The 23,870-nt window shown below is 33.4% G+C and overlaps 1 protein-coding gene across 11 annotated transcripts in view; it reads right to left on the bottom strand.

Annotated features, from left to right (window-relative positions):
- The window catches only part of EPHA5 (EPH receptor A5), a 356,773-nt gene that overhangs the window by 278,778 nt on the left and 54,125 nt on the right, over positions 1–23,870 (bottom strand). For all 11 annotated transcript variants that reach the window (XM_005555196.4, XM_005555198.4, XM_005555197.4 and 8 more), the window contains exon 3: positions 3,199–3,862. In XM_005555196.4, coding sequence (XP_005555253.1) covers positions 3,199–3,862 — 664 coding nt within the window. The remainder of the gene's footprint in view (positions 1–3,198; positions 3,863–23,870) is intronic.

The raw sequence follows: 23,870 nt of genomic DNA, 5'->3' as shown, positions 1-23,870 counted from the left end.
TAGATTAAAGAGTACACAGTCCCCTGCTATTCCTGCCATCAAGGAGTATGTAGACTAACAGGAGCAGAAAAAATAATTAAACAGATTACAAGTATGCAAATAGATGTAAAATAATAGTTCTAAATGGTCCTATGAAGGACAGATATATGAGTAAACAGTGATGCTTGATTTAGCCTTGATAGACTGGGGCATCTTCTCTGTAGAAGGGATACTGGAGCACACATCTGAAGGATTAGTGTATGTTAGATACAAGAATAATTCATGGAAGAGAACATACTCTTAAAACAACAAGTAGTGAAAATGAGCAAATTGTCTTTGAGAAACTGGAAAAAGCTAGCTTGGCTATTGCACAGGGAAGGAGAGAAAGCAAAATTTAAGATGAGTCATGAAAGATAACTGGAGCAAAACCATACAGCCTCTTAATGAAAAAACTTTGTCTTAAAGGAGACCATTGAAGTGTATAAAGAGTGTGTGTGTGTGTGTGTGTGTGTGTGTGTGTGTGCAGAGGGGAGGTTCCAGGGGTGGGATGGTTGTAAGAAACAAATTTTTGCATTTGTTATAGGTGATATATTCATATGGTTAAAAAACCAAAACTATATATAAAGTCATTCATTAAATTTGAAAGCACAGTTTCAACAAGGTTTACCTCTATATTGAAAGGAAAAGGAAATAGAGAGAAGTAGATAATTTAAAGAGAAAGTTGACTGGTAATTTCTATAAACACTTTGTGATGGATTGGAACTGGATAGCGAGTAGGAAAGAGATGAGAAAAATGATCCCTAAATTTCTGGCTTATTTAGAAGGATGGTTCCAAATCACCAAGATCCCCACTCAGAGGTTTGAGACTAGCAGGTTAACATTGTAAAATGAGCTAGAGTCATGGTGGCATTTTATAGCACATACACACACACACACACACACACACTTACATGTACTTATTGTGTATACATAGAAATGTCTCAACAATATCTATGATGCTTTAGTTCTCCAAAGCAAACCCTCAAGATTTATTTATTCATTCAATGAGTCATTAAATCATATAAGTTATGTATAGAATAAACACTTGAAATTCTTCCTAGAGTGCCATCACATACCATTTGTACACAGTAAAATACCAACAGGCATTAATCATACAGATGCATGAGTGAAACATTCTCTGGGCTGTGTAGTAAACTTTTTGCATCAACTCTGCAAACCACTGCTCCTACTACCAGGGGAGGAAGATAAATGCATGAATTAAGACAGAGTCCAGTTAAGTAAAGTTTTCTACAATGAAATGTCTCCAGTTAATCCACTGTCCCTCAATTAAGGGTCTACTTTTCAATTATTAAGAGAAGAACATGAAAGGAGAAAGAAAAGATGTATGCTAACACTTGCGCTAAGACAGCATTGCATTCTGTCAGAACGCTGCTTCCCAAGACTTTTGTGACTATCACCAGCAGAATGTTTTAATCTCATCAACAATCAAAATGCATCCTCAAAAGATGGAGAGAGGTCTCTCATATTATCTGCCAATCAAAATAAAGACAAAGGTCATGGTGGTCTGAACTAAGTGATCACATATTCTCTAAAATGATAGAAACGAACAACCAAATAGAGTATGTTGGTTTGTAATACTAATAAACACATTTTTAGAAATAATTAATAAGATTTATATTTACAATATTTTAGACAGAAATATGTTCAGTGGATTGCTTATAACTCCTGCTTTTGATCCTTTAATTAATTACATAAAACCTCACTTTAAACCAATAAGATTGCTCAAAAATAAAAAAACTAATGTTCAAATATTTCTTTAATTCCAATCCTGAAGAAATTATGATTCATTTCCCCAATAAGCTTATGCTTATTTTAGAAACATAATTTTGATTTAACAAAACTTTCAGATGTGCTTGTGTAGATATAAAATCAAGTGTAGAAAGTTGTAGCTTGCATGGAAAAACAACAGAATTAATAGTAGATGGTATTTCAAAGATACAAAATAGAAACTGGTGCTGAAAAAGGAATTTCAAGTGAAGTACAATGTGCTTCTGGAGATAATTAATTAACCAAAGTTATCATCATTTACAGGTAATTTCCCTAGTTTTGTTTCCCTGGATCGATAATCAATCTACAGTCAAGCATGAATAAATGAGGAAGTCTGATTCATCTAATAGAGTGGACTTAGGGAAAATAAATGCACCTGAAACTACCAGGTAGGACCAAGGGGCTGCTCAGCATCCAAAGTTCCCTCAGTTAATACTCATTAACTTTCATTACCTATTTAGTACACTCACATCATGATGAAAACAAGTTCAGGATCATGAGGGCGAATAATTTAAATTAGAAAAATGCTTGCTTTCTTTCCCATAAACTGCTCTTCGCTTTGATATAAAATACTCCCTTGTTCCAGAAAGCCATTGACAAATTTCCAGTTTAAATGGCCAACTCACCACACTGTGGGCAAAATGAGGGCATTTTCAAATGAAGACAGAAGCATGCATGATCAAGTTTCAATTTAAAAGAAAAATAAAAACAGAAAAAAAAAAAATCCCCAAGGGCAAATTGCTTTAAAATGACCTTTTGTATCGGTTTTATCTTCAAATAGTTATTTTTGTGGGGCACTGCTTATTATGCATTTAAAAATATCTGTAATTTTTAAAAAGCAAGCACGTAATTGCAATCATATGTAAACAGCACAGTACACTAATCCTCTCAGTTTACAAATGTTTTGCTGTAAAGTTCATATGGCTGAACTTTTTTTCTGAAGAATTTTTAAAAGGCAGTTAAAAACATGCCCAAACAAGTCTAATCAAAGATTTTGCATTTAAATTTGATACAGCAAATAAAGAGTAGAAGACAGGTTCATGGAGAGAAAATAGAAGTAGCAGACAATAATTATACAATGAAGATTACTAGTCCCTTGGTTTGAGTTTTTCAAAAATAAAATTTCTAAAAGCAAAGTGAATATGAAATATTACACTGCAAGTTAGACACCCTCTGAGTGTTAATTATGTATATCCAATAAAATATTACATTAAATCTTTCACGGTTGCCAGAAATTTCAAAATTCTGAAAAGAGAAAAATCAAACTTGAGAGAAATAATCTCCATAAATTAGCAAAGTAAAAGGTCATTTGCTCATAATCATTGGAGGAAATACATATACATGATCCAACTGAAGCAGACAGCCCCTGCAGATCCGGAGGCAAACTCTTACCTTGACAGGTGCCATTTTTCTCTTCATATCCTGCCTTGCACATGCATTTCCCGATGGGCACCAGCCACTCCCCTTCGGCGCTGCAGTGCATTTTGGGAGGTTCATCGGTCACGGAATGGTTGACACAGGAGCCTGACACTTCGAGCAATTGGGAAGAATCGGCTCCAGTGATGGTGTCAGGGAAGACAGCCAAGTGTCGTACCACAGAAGGGCATTTTTTATAGTATACACGCACAGAAACCAGAGCAATGCAAGCACCAACATCTTGAAAAGCAAGATAAAATCCCTTTTTGCTTAGAGGTCCTACATCTCTGACCTCTGTATTCAGTTTCATAACACGGTCACCAAGATCAAGTTCTGTAAAGCTCTCATCGGCAGCAATGGTATCAATTTTGATGTACTGGTTTTCCTTGATGTTTCTCCCATTCTGATCATCTGACTCAAAGTAATACATGTTAAAGGTTTCCTTACAGGTCCCCAGTCCTCCAGGAAGGCTGTTGCAGTCTCGCAGGGTAAATTTGAGTTCTATGAAGATTCTGGAAGCACCTTCATTGGAGATCCAACTGGTCAAAAGCCAGTTATTCTGATTCTGTTCCATCACTTTGCATACTTGGTATGTGTGGATAGGGGCATAATTTTCATCCACTTCACCAATCTCTTCCCACTGTACAATATGAAAAAGAAAGATAAAAAAATTCAAAAAATAGAAAATAACCAGGAACTATAGCAAAAAATTGTAAAAGAAAACTAATTGAGATACAGAAATTTTGTATCCTCAGTATGTGGTATTACAGAAGGAACTGGATATAAAGTATTGGGAGAAGAGAATCACAAAGTTTTTATTGTCATTTTTAAATTAAAAGTAAATTAAGAAATTATCATTCTTTGTTTCCATCATAACTCCAAGACGAACACATATGAATATGCCCCAGGGCAGGGGGGAGGAGTCACACAAAAGAAATTTATGCCCCAGGGCAGGGGGGAGGAGTCACATAAAAGAAATTTAAATGTGGGTGAGGTTAACAAAATGAAGCAAAGAAAGAAAAATATGTATATTTTGAATAAAGTTCAGCATATACATAAATAGAGTAGAAAAAATTTAAAAGGAATACAAGAAATGCAATTAAAAAAATGAAATAAGGGAAAAAAGGACCACAAATTTGAAAAAGAAGGGAGAAAAATGTAACATAAAAACATAGTAATTTATTTAAATCTGTCATGTCACAAATAACACATCAATGGAATAAAAGTTGAAAGAAAATCCATTAGTTTAAAATTAATAATAGATCTTTATTTCACTGAACCCATCTATTCAGGACTCTCACAAATTGTCTAGCTAAATATTAATTCATAGATTCATCTACATATACAAACATCGAGACAGATATGAAAGAAAGATTAAAAATTACAGATTAAGAATATGGATAACCTTGTCATTTTAAATACTAACTAACTTCTTGTGATATGTTGGGACCCCATTAATTCTTTCTTACCGAGGCATTATTTTATCCACAGTGGCCTTAAGAGTTCTGAAGATTTACAGGATGTAAAAAAAAAAAAATTAAGTACAATTTACATAGCTTCCAAAATATTATTTGGCCAAAGAAGAGTTCTAAACCTATCTCTTTCCTAGTAAAATACTCCAGTTTTGAGAATCTCGATGTAACATAACCATTTCCTGAACAGTACAGAGCCAAATTTTTATTTTTCAATAAAGATGTAATTATAATTTAAGGAATTTCTGAAACCTGTAAAAAATTTGTGTGTACAAAAACGATATCTAATTTTAAATCTTTAAATACCACTGAAACACAAAGTACAATGAAACCATACTGACTTTCAAAAAAATCCAGAATGTGTGATTTCAGACATTAAGTATTGTAGATTAAAAAAAAAAAAAACTATATAGACACTCATTTCTTAGACGTGAAATTAAATATAGCATTATTTCTTGATTCTGTTCTAAAGGCAAAGATGTGAAAAATGCAGAGGCACAAAGGACGCAAATAAATCTTATACATCAGATGGCTCCTCTTGAAATCTAGCTGCCACATCAGACAGACATAAGCAAAAGGTGCTAATGAGGTAAAACTGTTGAGCTCCTTAAATTCATAAGAGAGAGACATGAAGATTTTATCTTGCCAAACAATTTCCATATTATGTTATTACCTAAAGACTCAGTTCTTTCACTCAATTTCATTTTTGTCCTCTCTCAAAATGTATATAAACTCTACTTAGCTCCTGATTTTCTAAACCAGCTTTCTATTGCAGCACTCCATCATTAAACTACTTACATTTTATTTCCAGTGTGATTTAAGTATCAATCTCTTTATATTATAAATGGCACCAAATATTATGATCAATATTTCATACAAAAGAATATGTCAATGAATCAAATAAAATGGTAAGAAGTATCAATTTACTGTAACAAGATTAACTAAATATATATTTTTTGAATTAGTAAAATGAAAGATAATATCAAAAATCTCTTCTCTATAAAAAGAAAATAAAAATGCTACCTTATTTCTGTTTTAAATGTTTGTTTTATGATAATCTTCTAATACAAAACACACATATATATGTGTATATATTTGCGTGTGTGTGTGTGTGTGTGTGTGTGTGTGTGTATATTTTGTCTTGAATCATTTATTGATGACCTATTTCTGGACAATATATTCTAGTAGGATCCTCCTAGCAAGTAAAAGCAAGCAGAATAACAGGATCTTTCAAGATGATAAGCCAAGCAATTCAGCCTTTGTCTGTACAAAGTCCAGGGTACCACAAATATTATTAAAAATGCAAGCCAAGCAACACTTGACAAGACAGCTTAATAGTTACTGCTTCAGGTGATAATTTCGAAGTATGTGCATAAGCATCTTGCTTCTCTGAATATTCTCAATTAAGAAGAGGGAAATTATAATTTTCTTTGAATTCAGAAACTGTCATGGTGAGATTTTATTTATTTTTCTTTTCAAGTACCCAAAATATAAATGATGGCTCACATTTTACATTTCTCGTGAGCAAATAGAATGAGTTTAATTTAAATAATTATGTCCATAAGTCATTCAAAGAATCACACGGGTAATATATCCATCTCTAATATCTGCTGTCATTGAGACACATATACTAAGAAATGGACAGAAATATTTTATTTATTTTAGGCTGGCTATTTGAAATAAAACTTTGAATTTTTCTAAGCTTTCTTTCCCCTTTAATATGAAGAGAATATCTTGCTGTCCTCAGCAAAAATCAAGTATAAAAAAAAACAAGAGGATGAAGAGAAAGAAGTAACACTCACCAAGAACTTTAGAATGTGGCAGATGTATTCCTAGACACTTTTACAAATGTCATGTACAGGATATTACAGTAACTTAATAAAAGGCACTGATAGGAATCAATATTTTCTGTTCATTTTTCTTGGATTTTCCATGACTTCATGATTTAATAAAAATATTTGCTGATCCTTTGATTACTGGAAGTGGTGAGCCTGGACATTTTGGAAGCATGGATTGCTGAATGCGATATGATGGCTGTAGCTCTGCTCCTTAGGTCTAGCAGTTATTCAACGCCATCCCCTGAGCCCATGCATTTCTCTATGTTTATTTCCTCCTTATTGCCCATTCTTTCCCGTTAAGAATAAACAACTGGTTACACAGCTTGGGTTCACTTGATTTATCTCCCAGATTCCTAGGGTTACTCCTTTTCCCTCAGGGCTCTGAAAATTCCACTTCAGTTGCATTCTAAATCCATTGCTGGCCAGGCATCTCACATCAGCCACATTCATCAGAGAAGGGTCAGGGGAGGAAAGAACTTACTTTCATAACCATATGTGTATCATGGAGTTACAAATTTTTCCTACCCAAGCCGTTAGGAACTAGTTTCTTCCCACCTGCCTCTCATTGCTCCCTTGGCCTTCTGGTATCAAGCTCCTACTGCTTCCTACTCTGTTGGCATTGCTCTCATTTCCAGACCTCCATTTTTTTCGTGAAGAACTTGAAAATACTGACTCATGACACATGGGCTGGACCAGAAATCCCTCTTACATTATGTCCCCAAATTCACAGTAGAAAGCATCATGTGAATGAAGACAATTTTAACCTTTCAAGTTATTAGGGGTGCCCATTATCTAGTTCTGTTTTCATGATTATGTTTCTATTTATCTTGATTCTATATCGAGAGTCACTACTGAGGCTAAGATGCAGTGGTAAGAAGGTTTGGAGTAGACACCTGAAAAAAAATGCCATTGTATTGGTCTTGTATAGAAGAAAAATACAAGCCTGAAGCCCTAGTTTTAGTCCCAGCTCTTATAATATCTAGATATACAAGCTGAGATCCAATCTCTGGCATACCAACTATGCAAATCTGTAATGAGAATGAAAACTCTCTATCCTAGGCATCTAATATTCAATAAAGAACATCAGAAAGGGCCTTAAAAGAGCCAGCCCTGTTGTTCATTTTAGAAATAAGAAATTGAAGACCAGATTTTAAAAAGGATTTACTTAAGCTCACACAAGACCAAGCTGACCACCTGGGCATCTCCCCTGCCCATATCTTCCTTTGTCTTCTTGTCAGCATGTCTCTGCCTCAAAGTGGGGATTTGTGCATGGGATTCCTTGATTCATTGCATTAATTGCTACCCAACATTTTTTCCAGACATCATGTAACCATAAGTAAGTCTTTTTTTTCTTTTGCTATATATTTTAATACTCAACCCCAATATGAGAGAGAGGCATGCATGATTTTCTTATCATTGACTATATCTTACAGTCTGATGCAACAGGGCAGAGTAGGGCACTTGATATATATTTTTAAATGAGTGAATTAGTACCAAACATATACATATGACTTCTCAATTCAGAGATCCCACTAATTTGAAATACTTCAAACAAACATAGTGAATAAATAGTTAAATGTTTTGCGCTATCTTTAAAACAAGAAAATACATTTTCTTCTTTGTAAATCGTCAGAATTTTACAAGAGCAAATTAGAAAGGTTTATAAAAGCAGATTTTTAAAAAAATTAGCTTGGCAATATTTAATTAAAAACACGAAGTATTTATTTAAAGAGAGTGTCTTATTTCCATTATTGATACAATTTTTATGAGCTTAGTTTTACCTATTAACCTGTTGAATGATTTTCACTAGCATTACATTTCACTAATTATAACTGATAACTTAGTTTATTTTATTTGTGAGCCTATGTTTTCAAAATAAGTTTTTATTTTGTCACTCAATAGTCTTCTTCACCATTCTGTGTAAATCAAAAGCCCAAAATATAGCATATCAGTTCAAGGAACTATGGACATATTTCATATTTCAGTTGAATAATATTAGGACCATCTTAGGACTTTCCTTTGCAGAACGACATAAAAATCTGGCAAGGAATCAATTGCCTGCAGCTTTACTCTGACATGACCAAAGCATAACTTTCTTGGAAGACCTTGTTTATCAAATAACTGCCTCTTTACATACATGGAAAGCTGTTCTTCATGCTTTGAGTCACATTTTTTAAATATAATATCTTCTCAAGTTACTCAAAGCTAAGTAAATTATAGGTTTTAAATTTCATTTAAATATTTTTATATACCATTTATTGTGATTTTCATTGTGCAAATGTGTGTGGTATGTTTTGTTTCACATACACTGTTTTGCTAACTTTACTGAAGATATCCTGATTTCAAATTACTATTCACTGATGTTTTCAGAAAAGATGTAAACCTAAGACCGAAAGCCATAAAAACCCTAGAAGAAAACCTAGGCGATACCATTCAGGACATAGGCATGAGCAAAGGATTCATAACTAAAACACCAAAATCAATGGCAACAAAAGCCTAAATTGACAAATGAGATGTAATTAAACTAAAGAGTTTCTGCACAGAAAAAAAAACAAAAAACAAAAAACTATTATCGGAGTGAACAGGCAACCTGCAGAATGGGAGAAAATTTTTGCAATCTATCCATTTGACAAAGAGCTAATATCCAGAATCTACCCCCCAAAAAATACAAAAGCAAACAAACAAACAAAAAACATCAAAAAGTGGGCAAAAGATACGAACAGACACTACTCAAAAGAGGACATTTATGCAGCCAACAAATATATGAAAAAAGCTCATCATCATTTGTCATTAGAGAAATGCAAATCAAAACCATAAAGAAATACCATCGCATGCCAGTTAGAATGGTGATCATTAAAAAGTCAGGAAACAAGAGATGCTGGAGAGAGTGTGGAGAAATAGAAACACTTTTACACTGTTGGTGGGATTGTAAATTAGTTGAACCATTGTGGAAGACACTGGCAATTCCTCAAGGATCTACAACCAGAAACACCAATTGACCCAGCAATCCCAATATTGGGTATATATCCAAAGGATTATAAATCATTCTACTATAAAGACACATGCACACGCATGTTTACTGCAGCACTGATCACAATAGCAAAGACATGGAAGTATCCCAAATGCCCATCAGTGATAGACTGGATAAAGAAATTGTCACATATATACTCCATGGAATACTATGCAGCCATAAAAAAGGATGAGTTCCTGTCCTTCGCAGGGACATGCATGAAACCAGGGGGTGAGTGGCTAGGGGAGGGATAGCATTAGGAAAAATACCTAATGTAGATGATGGGTTCATGGGTGCAGCAAACCACCATGGCACATGTATACCTGTGTAACAAACCTGCACGTTCTGCACAAGTATCCCAGATCTTAAAGTATATGTTAAAAAGAAGCAGTACCACCTTATGATTTTAGAAAGTGCCTGGCGCCTGTAATCCCAGCACTTTGGGAGGCTGAGGCGAGTGGATCACGAGGCCAGGAGATAAAGACCATCCTGGCTAACACAGTGAAACCCTGTCTCTACTAAAATACAAAAAATTTGCCTGGCGTGGTAGTGGGCGCCTGTAGTCCCAGCTACTCAGGAGGTTGAGGCAGGAGAATGGCATGAACCCATGAGGTGGAGCTTGCAGTGAGCCGAGATTGCACCACTTCACTCCAGCCTGGGCGACAGAGCAAGATGCCCTGTGAAGGAAAGAGGAGGGGTGGGTGGAGAGGGGCGGGGCCGGAAGGGAGGGGGAGGGGAGAGGGGAGAGGAGGGGAGGGGAGAGGGGAGGGGAGGGGAGAGGGGAGGGGAGGGGAGGGGGGGAGGGGAGGGGAGGGGAGGGGAGGGGAGGGGAGGGGAGGGGAGGGGAGGGGAGGGGAGGGGAGGGGAGGGAAGGGAAGGGAAGGGAAGGGAAGGGAAGAAAGCCAGCCTGGAAACAGTTTTACTACACACTAAAATTTGAAATTCAGATACTGGCTTCCCAAATGCTCAAACAATAAAGTCAAATAAAAGTGCAAACTTAATCTTGGGTTATAATCCTTTGAAAGACATTGTGTACTAATTTACAGGTGATCCTGGAAGAACAGTTTAAAGATATAGCCATATTTTAGATCAATTTTCCCATTACTCAATGCAAGCATGACATAATTATACTACATAATACAACTGCATCTTTTTGCAGATGAGTAAACTGAGGCCACAAACAACTGGCATCCCAATTAGAGACAAATTAATGTCCACAATTAGAAATCTCTGATTATAATTACTTTTTTCTCTTTTTTAGGGGTTAAAATTACTATGCATAAAATATAAGGCCACATGAGGTCACTTTAATGAATGAAAGATTCATTACCTAATGAACTAGGTAATTACATTTTCAAAAGACAAAATTATGTGCCCTTGTTGTAGAATTAGAGCTTCCATTCTTCCTTGTTCAGTTTCCTTATTTTGGATCAAGAAAAAAATGGGCAATCCATTGGGCAACAGAAGCATCTCTATTTTTAGACGTAACAACAAGCAAAAATATGGCTTAAAAAGAATAAAATATGTAGCACAGTTTCTGTTTTAGAAATTCAATTTCTCTAATAGCTATGATTCTTTAGAAAATAAATATGACAAAATGTATCAACTTTCAGCAAAAATCATTTGAATCAAAACCTTGTTACATTTCCTCAATAATGTGCTAGTGGAGAAAAAAGACTTCCATCAAGTAGGAGTTTGAGTTGTTCAAAACATCTTTAAAATTCATAAGTATGATGTAGCAGTATTGCTAGAAATGACTCTATTAATTTTCTGTGGATGAAATAAAACTGAAGTTGATTACTTTATTGCCTGTGGAATAGTACAAATATTTATGAGATCAAATTCGATTCATAATACAAATGAAATCACTTGAGAGACACAGAGATTAAAACTTTCAAGTTAATATTAATCTTTTTGCAGCAAAACTCACAGACAATTGAGCATATATTTTCAACAGTAAATGTGAATGGCAAGCTATATATTATTTTTTCAATCTGGAAGGAAAAAATCAGGTTTTTTTCCATTCAGTGTTGTCACTGTATTTTTTCAAAAACATATGAATCCTTTCCTCATTAATTCCTTTAAAAATTATCCAAGTGCAGAAGCATTAAATAGAAGGTTGGAAAAATCAAAAGTAGTATATCAGATAAAACACACACAATTAGAACACTTTATGATTTAATGAAGAGAAGTATTTCTTAGTTAAATATCATAATGAACATAATATGCAAACCAAAAGAAAAACAAAAAAACATATATATATAAGGACTGATTATGTATGTATTATTATTCTACTTTTAATAAGAGATATTAAATAGTTTCTCATTATATAAAATGATCAAAGATGTCATGAACACTTCAAGTTTTAAAATAAGGCATTCGAAAAGACGTATGAGCTCATATGTTCATTGCAGCACTATTCACAACAGCAAAGACAAGGAATCAACCAAGGTGCCCATCAATGGCTAACAGGATAAAAAAAATGCGGTAAATATAGACTATGGAATAGTCTATATTGGAATAGTGTAAGAGTCTATATATGGAATAGTCTAATACACAGCCATTAAAAAGAATGAGATCCTGTCCTTTGCAGCAACATGGATGCAGTTGGAGACCATTATCCTAAGCGAACTAACACAGAAACAGAAATCCAAATACTGCAAGTTCTCACTTAAACACTGAATACACAGGGACACAAAGATAGGAACAATAGACGCTGGGGGCTGCTTGACAGAGGAGTGTGTGGAGGGGTATGGGATGGAAGGCTGCCTATCTGGTACTAGGCTAACTATCTGAGTGACTGAATCATCCATACACCAAGGCTGTGTGACATGCAATTTCCCCATGTAACAAATCTGCATATGTGCCCCAAGAACCTAAAATAATAATAGAAGAATAAATAAATAAATGAATTAATTAATTAAAAAAATAAAATGGGACACTTTTCCTTGAAAAATTTACTAATGAGAACAAATGCAAACCTATCAGTCAATAATAATTTTAAAAGACAGAAGGAGCAAAGTAGGTAACCATGTCTGAAATTAATAAATTAATAAAATGAATAAAATCTTAAATGATCTCATTATTGTTTTATAAAAATCAACCCTATTATATATGGTACATGTGATCTAATTTGTCAGTAATGTGTGCCATAAGTTATAATTTTAAAAGATGCAAATAACAAACAGGTTTATAAACCATTGATCTAGTTTAGTTCCATTATGGTACCACTGTATATGGAGACACCTTCACACTTAGGTGATGGTAGCCTTCCACTGTCTATTTTCCATCATGCTATGCCAAGAGATGATGAGGCCAACATTTGATATCATGTAACTGTAGCAACAGAAATAAACTTTTGTGTACTATTATGAAAGTTTACATAGTCAGTGAGTTTACATATTTCTTAAGAGTGATTGTGATCTCAATTATATATTACTTATGCTGGAGTACAAATTTACAATGTAGATTGTAAGGTATTTCACGTTTCAGGACTTCAAACGACAAACACATATACACACACATGTGCACACATCCACGATTAGGAATTTCTTCACAACAGTCATTGCGAGACATTAGAGATGGTCCTGTTAGTGTTATTTCAATATATTTCAGTACATATTTCAATATATTTCAGTATATTCTCATTAAGATATAAATTGAAAAGTAACATAATTGGTACTCTTTAATATAAATATTGCACTGTCCTGTTACAGATAGCTGTAAATTCTGTGAGGAAGCCTTATTTTCAAAGCAGAATGAAAGTTTCCGTAAATGAGGGAAAATAAACTATTTCACTTGGGATTCAGCTTAATGAAAATAAAGTAGATTAGCCTTTGGTGCACTTAATGTTTCAGGCAAAATAAATACAATTACACCCTTGTTGTTCTGGCACAAAAAAAAAAAAAAAAAAAAAAAGGTTTCAGTAAACCATGTGCAACTCTTGATTATATATCCACTCTATAAAATACATCAGAAAATATAATGCTGCCTGTGTTCTCTGTTCTTTTTTCAGTCCTCATTTTTCAGTAGATAATATTATACTTGTGATGCAGGCCTTGACAACAGCACCCATAAATCAATTCTATATCTCACATTAATCATGTTCTTGTAATCAGTGGCTATTCAACACAAATTTCCATCTCATTTTTTGTTGTTGTTGTTAGAAAACAGCCACATTAGGGCTGTTGGTTTTCTCAAATTTAAGTGGCTGTATTGTCATAATACATAATAAAGTGCACTCCATCCACTTGCCAAAACAGTATTAAAGACATCCAATAGAAATTGAGGCCATCCAGGAGCATGGCGTGAAACCGGGAGGCGGAGTTTACAGTGAGCCGAGATAGCGCTGCGCCACTGTATTCCAGCCTGGGCGACAGAGCGAGACCCAGTCTCAAAAAAAAAAAAAAAAAAAGAAAAGAAAAGAAAAAAGAAAAAGAAAAAAAAGAAAAAGAAATTGAGGCCATCTACTGTCAGGGTGTTGTCCAGTCAGTAGCTGGCATTTCCACTGAGAACTGCTTTATTTTTAATTTTTTAAAACAGATTTAGTAGGTGTAAGTTTTGTTGCATGGATATATTGCATAGCGGTGAAGTCTGGGTCTTTTGTGTAACTATCACGGGAATAGTTACCCATTAAGTAATTTCTTAATGTTAATTTCTTAATGTTAATGGTAACATTGTTGCCCATTAAGTAAATTCTCATCCCTCATCCCCCTCCCACCCTCTCACCTTGCCGAGTTTACAAAACTTATTATTCCACTATCTATATCCATGAGTACACATTATTTAGCTACCACTTTTAAGTGGGAACATGTGGAATTTGACTGTTTCTAAACTGTTTCACTTATGATAATGGCCTCTAGTCCCATTCATGTTTCTGCAAAAGACATTACTTCATTCTTTTTTATTATTGAGTAATATTTCACTGAATATATAGGCCACGTTTTCTTTATCCAATCATCCTTTGATGAACACTTAGGTTAATTCTATATATCTGCTATTGTGAATACTGCGGTGAGAAACATACAGGTACAAGAATATTCCTGATACAATGATTTTCCTCTGGGTATAGCTCATTAGTGGGATTGCTATATAGAATGGTAGGTTTCTTTTTAGTTTTTTTGAGAAACTCTATACTGTTTTCCATAGTGGTTGTACTCATTTACACTCCCACCATCAGTATATAAGCATTCCCTTTTTTTTCCACATCCCTGCCAACACCTGTTATTTAATGATGCCTAGAAAACCGGATATCCATATGAAGAAGAATGAAACTAGATCCTATCTCTCTTCATATAGAGAAATCAAATCAAAATGGATTAAAACAGATCTAAGATCTCAAACTATGCAACTACTACAAAAAAAAAAAAAATGGAGAAAATCTCCAGGACACTGGTCTGGGCAAAAATTTTTTAAGCAATACACCACAAGCCCAGCCAACCAAAGCAAAAATGGACAAACTGTATCATGTCTAGTTAAAAAGCATCTACACAGCAAAGGATACAATCAACAAAGTTGAAGAGATAAACCACAGAAGGGGAGAAAATATTCTGACATTTTAACAATAGCCATTCTGATTGGTGTAAGATTGAACCTCATTATGGTTTTAATTTGCATTTGTCTGATAAATAGTGATATTGAGTATTTTTCCCAGCTTTTTGGACACTTGTATGTTTACTTTTGTAAAATATCTGTTCATATCTGTTCACTTTTTAATGTTGTTATTTTTGTTGTTTTGGAGTTGTTGCTGTTTCTGTTCCTTGTAGACTCTGGATATTATTCCTTTGTCAGACACATAATTTGCAAATGTCTTTTTCCCATTCTTCAAGTTGTCTATTCAGTCTGATGATTATTTATTTATTTTGCTGTGCTGAAGCATTTTAGTTTAAATAAGTTCCATTCATCATTTTTGTTGTTGTTGCATTTGCTTTTGAGGTCTTAGTCATGAATACTTCAACTAGGCCGATGTCCAGAAGAGCTTTCCTTGGTTTTGTTTTAGAATTTTAGAGTTTCAGGTCATGCAGTTAAATCTATAATCCATCTTGGGTCCATTTTCATATCTAGTGAAAAATAGGGGTCCAGTTTCATTTTTCTGCATACAGCAATCCATTTTTCCCAGTACCATTTATTGAATAGGGTGTTCTTATCTCAGCATATGTTTATGTCAACTATGTCAAAGATCAGTTGGCTCTAGGTCTGTGGCTTTGTTTCTGGGACTCTATTCTGTTCCACTGATCTAGCTGTCTATTTTTATGCCAGTACCATGCTGTTTTGGTTATTTTGTACTTGCAGTATAATTAGAAGTCAGGTAATGTGATGCCTCCAGCTTTATTCTTTTTGCTTAGAATTCCTTTGATAATTTGGGCTCTTTTGGGAGGTCATATAAACTATGTAATTTTTTGTCTAATTCTGTGAAAAATAGTGTTGATTTTTTTTTTAATAGGAATTGCATTGAATCTGAAGATTGCTTTGGGCAGTATGGTCATTTTAACTGTATTGATTCTTCCAATCCATGAGAATGGAATGATCTTCAATTTGTTTGTGTCATCTGTGACTTCTTTCATCAATGTTCTGTAGTTTTCCTTGTAGAGATTTTACCCACTTAAATGTATTAAGAATACAGTGCTTCTCTCTTTGAGATAAAAGTAAATGAACAACTGTATGTCTATTGCAAATTCCTCCTCCTGAATTTGTTAATCTTGTGTATGGCCAAAAAAGTTAATATCAACCAAAAGTGTATCTTTGAATAAATGTATACTTCTCTTATGGAAGTTTAAAATGTTTAGTGATAGTTCTCCAATGACAATTCTAAATATTTAGTGTTTATGCTTTTTGATCATTAATTGAATGCAAATTTAATTCTGATCAACATTATAGAAGTTTAGAACAGGGATTGACTATCTGAAGACAGTGATTGATTAACATTTATATATTTTTTTTTGACTATCAACAATCTGTATATTTTTTTGCACTTTAATATTTTATTTGAGAATTACTATAATAACAGATGTTTCTAAGAATGCCAACTCAGGTAGAGAGGAACAAGAATATGACAATAAGCTGACACCTCAGAGGAAACAATGAAGGCCAGAAGAAAGTAGAATGACATAGTCAAAGGGCTAGAAAAACAATACTATCAACCAATAATTCTATATCTAGCAAACCTATCTTCCAAAATGAGACATCACTCAAAATTCACAGTAAAACATACAAAACATAAATCGCTGAGAAAGTACAGAAAATACATGAAAATACAATACTGAAAAGCATATTAATATGGGAAATATGCTTATGAAATGATGCTAAATGTCATTAGCCATCAGGAAAACTCAAATTAAAGCTCCAATGAGATGTCACCATACCCCTATTTGAAATGAATAAAAAATGGTTTTTAATAGTGACAACAACCAATGCTGATAAGAATGTGAAGAAACTGGATTACTTATATATTGCTGGTAGAAACATAAAATGGTGCAGGCACATGGAAAACAGGAAATTTCATATGAAATGAAACCTGAAATTGCCATTAAAAGGAGCAATTTCACTGTTCAACATCTATACCGGGTAAACAACAACTTACGTCCACAGAAATACCTGTACATGAATGTTCATAGCACTTTTATTTGTGGTAGCTCAAAACTGGAATCAATCTACGTGACCTTCAGTGGGCAAATGGTTAAACTGTAGTACATTATATATCATGGAATATGACTCAACATAAAAAGAAACAAACTATTGATAAAAGAAGCAACTAATGAATCTCCAGGGAATTAAGCTGAGTGAAAAAAAATCACACGCAGAACGTTATATACTTTATGACTTAATTTTTATAATATTTCTAAAATAAAATTTTAGAAGTGGAGAAGAGCTGAGTAGTTACCAAAAGTTAGGTCTGAGGATGAGGGGAGAAGTAAACAAGAAATATATGAGAGTAGTCATAAAAGGATGACATGAAAGATCTTGTGGCATTATCTCTGTTTGGTATCATACAGGTGGTGACTACACAAACTTACACAGGTGATGAATTGTACAGACTTAATGCATACACACACACACACACACAGAGAGAGAGAGAGAGAGAGAGAGAGAGAGAAGAGCATTAAGAGAAGGGAGAATTGAGATATACAGGATGAAAGGTCAGGAGAAGTTGTTACATAATGATCAATAAAAACAAAAATTGGAATTCAGATTTATCTGGCTTCAAAGCTCATATTTTAACTCACTACACAATGATGCTTCACAAAATAAGATAAAGAGTATGGAAAAACAGTCATTCCGAGGCAGACTAATGAATTGAAGCCTCTTTGATATTCTTTCAAAGGCACATTCATTTTTTTATTCCCCAAATTCTACTCTGTATTTATTTATCTATACTTTGAATTAAAACTTAAGTACTTACTAAAGTAATATTGCTTAATTTGTTTGCTATACAACTATAATATCACTAAATATTTCATGGAAAACAAGTATTCTTTAGGGAAACAACAATAAAGCTCTTTCTGGTTTATCTATTTTCAATACATTAAGTTGAAATCTTTGTGAACTCTGTAAACATCTGTAAAGTAAATCTGCATAGTATGCAATATGTACAATAAAGCTACATAGTAAATTATCCTATTTGGTTTTATATAATATTTACCAAACTTGTATTGTGGGATAATTAATAACACACATTTACATTTTTCTGTACATCCCCATATTTGGAGAAATTCTAAGTTATGATAGTGGCTGAGAGCTGCTAAGAGACCACACATATTCTACTAAGTGTGGCCATTTAGTGAAATACCATATCATAATATCTTAAATCCTGTTTACTCCTCTTACATATATTTTTCATTGCACATGATTTAAGTTACATTGTCATTTACATATTTGTATCCCCCAATGGATTCATTCTCCTGCCCCAATGACAAAGAAATCTGTGATCAGTTTTTGGTGTATCGCCCTCTCCATCACCAGTATTATGAATAGGGAACTGGATACATTTAATACCTGTTGAATGAATTTGTGCATGTAAAAATTAAAGAATGAATGAATAGATGAATTAATGAAAATACCAACAGCGATTTTCCTTACTTTTATTGCTTTACTGGTAGTGTACTGGGATCTACAGCAGGGAAACAGAAAGACCTTTTGAATGACAGTTATTTATCCCTCCTTTTCCTAGAAGTAATTTGGTCAAAGAATACATGGCATGTCAACTCTGAAATGTTGCCAGTCTTATGGTCAGGTCACTATTTTTTTCTTCTCAATAATAACCTCCACTAGAAGAATAGTAAGGAAAGAAAGAAAGTTAAACTCAATTCTGTCACATGTTTTTAAGAGTTGACAGCTCCAGGAAATGTTTTATAGTGAAGAGAATTGAATCTAGTTGGAAAAGGGTATTACTTGAATCACTGTGAATTTCATTTATCTGTGTATCTCTATTCCTAATTATCACTAGGAAGTGACAGTTGGCAAGTCCATGGAGGTCTCAGAAGATTATAAAATTCTATTAAATCATCACAAATGTTTCAATATAACATTTAAAAGCTTCAGCTATTCATATAAATAAAAGTAGGGTTTATTATCATGTGAGATTGAGGCTTGATCTAACCAGTACTTTTATTCACCTCATATAAAATAGAATGGTAAAATTATATGATGGTATCTGAAATTCCTATCTTGCCAGGGAACAAGATTAATTAGTTGGGCTAAAAGTAAAGTTCAAACACTGGGCCACAAATTGTCTTCCACTTACCCCCAGAGAAGGAGAACATGAGCCCCAATAACCCCAGCTAACACATGCCAGTTCACTTGTTCCAAATGAATACAGTAAATTAGAAAACTAAATATTAAAGTTTCTTTAATATATAGCTGAAAAGCCATAGAATTTCATTAATTCTTTGATTATATTTAATTACAACCCTTTTAACATGTAGATGGTATCAAAAGAAAATTACTAGAAATTTAGTTATTATAAAATGTAACAAAGTATGTAATTATTGGAAAATGTTTAAAAATAAAGAAAAAAATTTTACAAGTCTCAATATTCATAGTTAAATTTCTGCTTTAATTGAAAATATCAGTGTCTCTTTAATTAATTAGTTTTCACAAGAATTTAGAGCCATGTTTTAGATCTGATCACTCTATAGGATGGTCAAGGCACAAACACCTTTTTTGACAATCTTCCTCTAAGTAGTTACTTTATTGCTTTATACAACCTTATTGCTGACAGAGTTCATTTACACAATGAATTTTACAGTAATACTAACATGCCCCAAATATGTTGGTTTGTGTTTTTCTTATATTTGGTAACAAAGTATAAACCTGAATTTGTTAGAAGATAATTGTATTTTTATAATTCTGTTTAGTTCCCATTGGAGACATTCCATTGATAACTATAGAGAGTGAATAAGTGAGCAAAACACATCACTGTCCTCATCAGAGAAGTCAGTTACAGAAAGGGCCATAAAAGAATAAACTAATTCGTCGGGCATGGTGGCTCACACCTGTAATCCCAGTACTTTGGGAGGCCGAGGCAGGTGGATGATTTGAGGCCAGGAGTTTGAGACCAGCCTGGCCAAAATGGCGAAACCCCATCTCTACTGAAAATACAAAAATTAGCCGTGCGTGGTGCCAGGCGCCTGTAATCCCAGCTACTTGGGAAGCCGAGGCAAGAGAATCACTTGAGCACAGAGGCTGCAGTGAGCAGAGATTGTGGCACTGCCCTCTAGCCTGGAAGACAGAATGAGACTCCATCCAAAAAAATAAAAATAAACTAATTACATTTACAATCTCCTGGATGTTTACATTTGTACACTTATTGATAACACATTACTTCATAGGTATTTGCACTAATCTATAATAAACAATTTAATGTTCCTTACATAATTGAAAAACTATCTGTAACAGACAATGAGTTATATTTGAGAAGTTAAGATTTTTCAGATTTTCCAAAACTAGTATTAGGTATGTATACATAGTCATACACATACATTTAGGCATTTTTTAAAAATGGACTTTTTTTAGAAGAAAGACATTAAATGAGGAGCCTTGGGATATGTAATAATAGATATAAAGTTTTATTCTAATTAGAATCAGTAAGCATAAGGAATATATAAATACAAAACCTGTATATTGAAATTAAACAATTAAATTTGATTTATGCAGCATGGTTTTAAAAAAGTATCACTAAATGAAAAATGAGTAAGAACTGGTGTACTTTTATTCTCTTTAAACTATCTTAACTCATTTTCTTCTGCAGCTAAAATTACTTAAAGTTGACAGAATTAAACATTCAGCAAGAGAAATACTGAGTCTCATTAATTATTTTATATATATATGTCATATTTTCATAAGTATCTATGTGCACAGAATTTCCATTCAATTTAATGATATTATACTTACCTAAAAATACATACATGTCCAGAAAAACTAGCTTAGACATTTTACATGTAAAATCTATTGTTTTTATCTTTTTTCTTGTATTTATTTCTAAAACATTTATTCATAACAGTATATCTTCTATTTTTTGTTTTAATTGATATTAATATTATAGTTTCTGCTTTTTTCATCCCTATGCTCAATATGAATGACCCAGAACAGAGGTTTCCAAACACTACATTTAATCATCAATAATATTACAACCATCTCTGGTGTGTGTTAAAGAGCAGATTCTTTGGAATCTACACCAAACTACACCAGGTCTACATAATACTTGCACCCAGGTGTGTATATATACATATATTAAATATGATAGTAATAACTGTTTAAAATTTATCAATAATGAAATATGTGCCTAGAACTTTCCTAAACATTGTATATGTTTTAACACAAGTTATCACCAAAACAGTCCAAAGAAGAAGCTATTATTATTTAGATGGGAAAATTAGGCAAGTTAATAAGTTTTGGAGCTCTGATCTGCCAACTTCACTTCAGAATCCTGGCTCTTGACTTCTTGCGATGTACACTCTATTTGTTGAGTCTAACATCTAGCCAGATTCCTATAAAAAAAATGTCTTAACATCAATCCAATAAATGTGATGACATAGTACACTGAATTTAAGATATTGGAATTGTGGCAATTTTAAAACTAAATGAAAATGTATTTGAGAGAAGGGGGAAATATACATATGCATATTCACATTTTTCAGCAAAATAATTGAGTCGTCAGTGAATGTTTACTGAGTTGATTCTTTTTTTTTCAAATTCTTTAAACAGAAATTTACTAAAACTATCTGCACTAAGACAACTTTATAGAAGTTCAAAATGATATTTCAGTTCTTGAAAGGTTATATATTTATTATTGTGAAATAAAGGCACATCATTGTCTTGGGTGAAGTTTTGTTTGGTTAAGCTTATGCTAAAACAGAAAAGAAATGAAGATTTTCTAGAACAAAGAAAATGGAAAGAAATGTATTCAGAAAACATCTGGTAACTTAAAGAATCAGATAATGGATTTGCATAAATTTCCCATATGCTTTTTCCATATGTGGGAAAAAGTGGAAAACTGCAAGTGGGATGGCCTTTCCTTCTCAGAGATAGGAGGAAAAGCAAGTGAGGAGTGAACATTAAGAGTTGCATGCTTCAGTACTTCCAAGTTTATAACCAGACATTTATATGTATCTCTATAGACCAAGTCACCATTTTTTTTCCATGATACATTGAAATTCATTAGAAAAAAGAAATTGAGTAATTGCTAACCTCAGATATGGTCTTGGGAAAATGATTATCCCCTTAATAAAGATAAAACCTACTTTGAATAATGAATACTGCAGGGATTCTTAGCAAGGTTAAACAGAATAAGATGAAATAAAAACATCGAGAAGCATCACTTGTTTACACAAATTGCCTCATTCTTTACATATGCCTGTTTTAACAATATGTACCAACCTGGAGAATACCTAGACCCAGAAGCAGCATATATCACTGTGGTCAGAAGTGGGATGGAGCCAACAAATGTACCGGCAAAGTGACTTTCACTAAACTACAATCCTTTTGAATATGGAGATGATAAGATACCCATATTCAGTTCTCCAATGGCAAATAGTCATTAGCACATAGTAACTACATAATAATTTTTATGAATTAATGTTAAAGCCTGATTTCTCATTAAATTATGAGCAGCAGAAAGTTTCTTTCATCTCTCCATTTACAATGTATATAGTACTTAGTACAAAACACGCTTATAATAAATGTTTTGTAGAACAAATAAATGAAGGTACCAACATCAAAGTAAGGTGTGTTCAGAAATAACAAACCAGGAGAAACAACACTATACAGAATCAAAAATATAGTCAGGTTCCCATGGACAAGGACACAAGTCCAAATGTTGGGTTATTTTCAGAAAACTCTGTCACTGGTTTCTAGCATGTGCTGTCTGTATTAGGGGTTCAGGCATGTTTCCGGATTTAATCCTGGGAATATTCTGGGTGTCTACTACTAGGATGTATATGTCTGCATGCCTACAGATGTCTGTGTGTCTGTATGTGAATGTGTTTCTGAGTATGTTAGGAGATTTCTGAAAACAAACGGAAGGTGCATTGGTCATGAACATTAAGATCAGCGCTCTGAGTTCAAAAGAGAGGCTACAGTCCATTAAATTATTTGAGTAAATTTTCACTTAGACTCTATTTGGCTGAAGTTTAAGTAGTATGATTAAACTTTGGAAGAGTGTCTTCAGTTTAAAATTATTTGGTTAGGCCCAACTTGCTCTGGAAATACTAACATTACTCCCATGTAATTATATTTTGTTCAGCTTACTTTATTTTCTAGAAAAGTAACTTTTTTTGTTGTTTTGTTGCTTAGAATCAACTCTAAACAGTATTTGATTTGGTGTTCTCTTCCAAAGTGAACTGTAAACTTATTATAGTTTTTGATTAAATCTACCAACTAGTGTCTGGATAGATAAACTGAGTTAGAAATAACGGTAAATTCATTGCACTATAAGAGCTTTTCTTGAAAAACAGTTACACTTCAGCTTATTTCACACATGACACTAGGAGAGTTTGCCAAAGTATGCTCAAGGCATAGACAGCATGGCAGATTAGAAAAAAAAAGAAAATAATTCAAGTGTTCTTGCCTTTAAATGAAGATAAAATGTTACGCAATGCCCAAATGTTAGCCAATGAACTATGACAAACTCTTCACTAATTATTTAAAAACTGAAAAAAAAAAATGTAGTAGTATTTCACAAAACCAAATTTGTTCAATTTAATATTAAGCTTATTCTTTATTTGGGGAATATATGCCAATTTTTGGTATTAGAATTCTATTTTTAATGATGTGGCAGTGATAATAGAAGATGGTTTATTGATTCCGACTTAAGGTACCCTTTGAATTTTGTTT

The sequence above is a fragment of the Macaca fascicularis genome, chromosome 5 (assembly GCF_037993035.2).
Source record: "Macaca fascicularis isolate 582-1 chromosome 5, T2T-MFA8v1.1".
In the NCBI taxonomy this organism is placed as follows: domain Eukaryota; kingdom Metazoa; phylum Chordata; class Mammalia; order Primates; family Cercopithecidae; genus Macaca; species Macaca fascicularis.
This window is presented reverse-complemented; position numbering and strand designations above follow the sequence as displayed.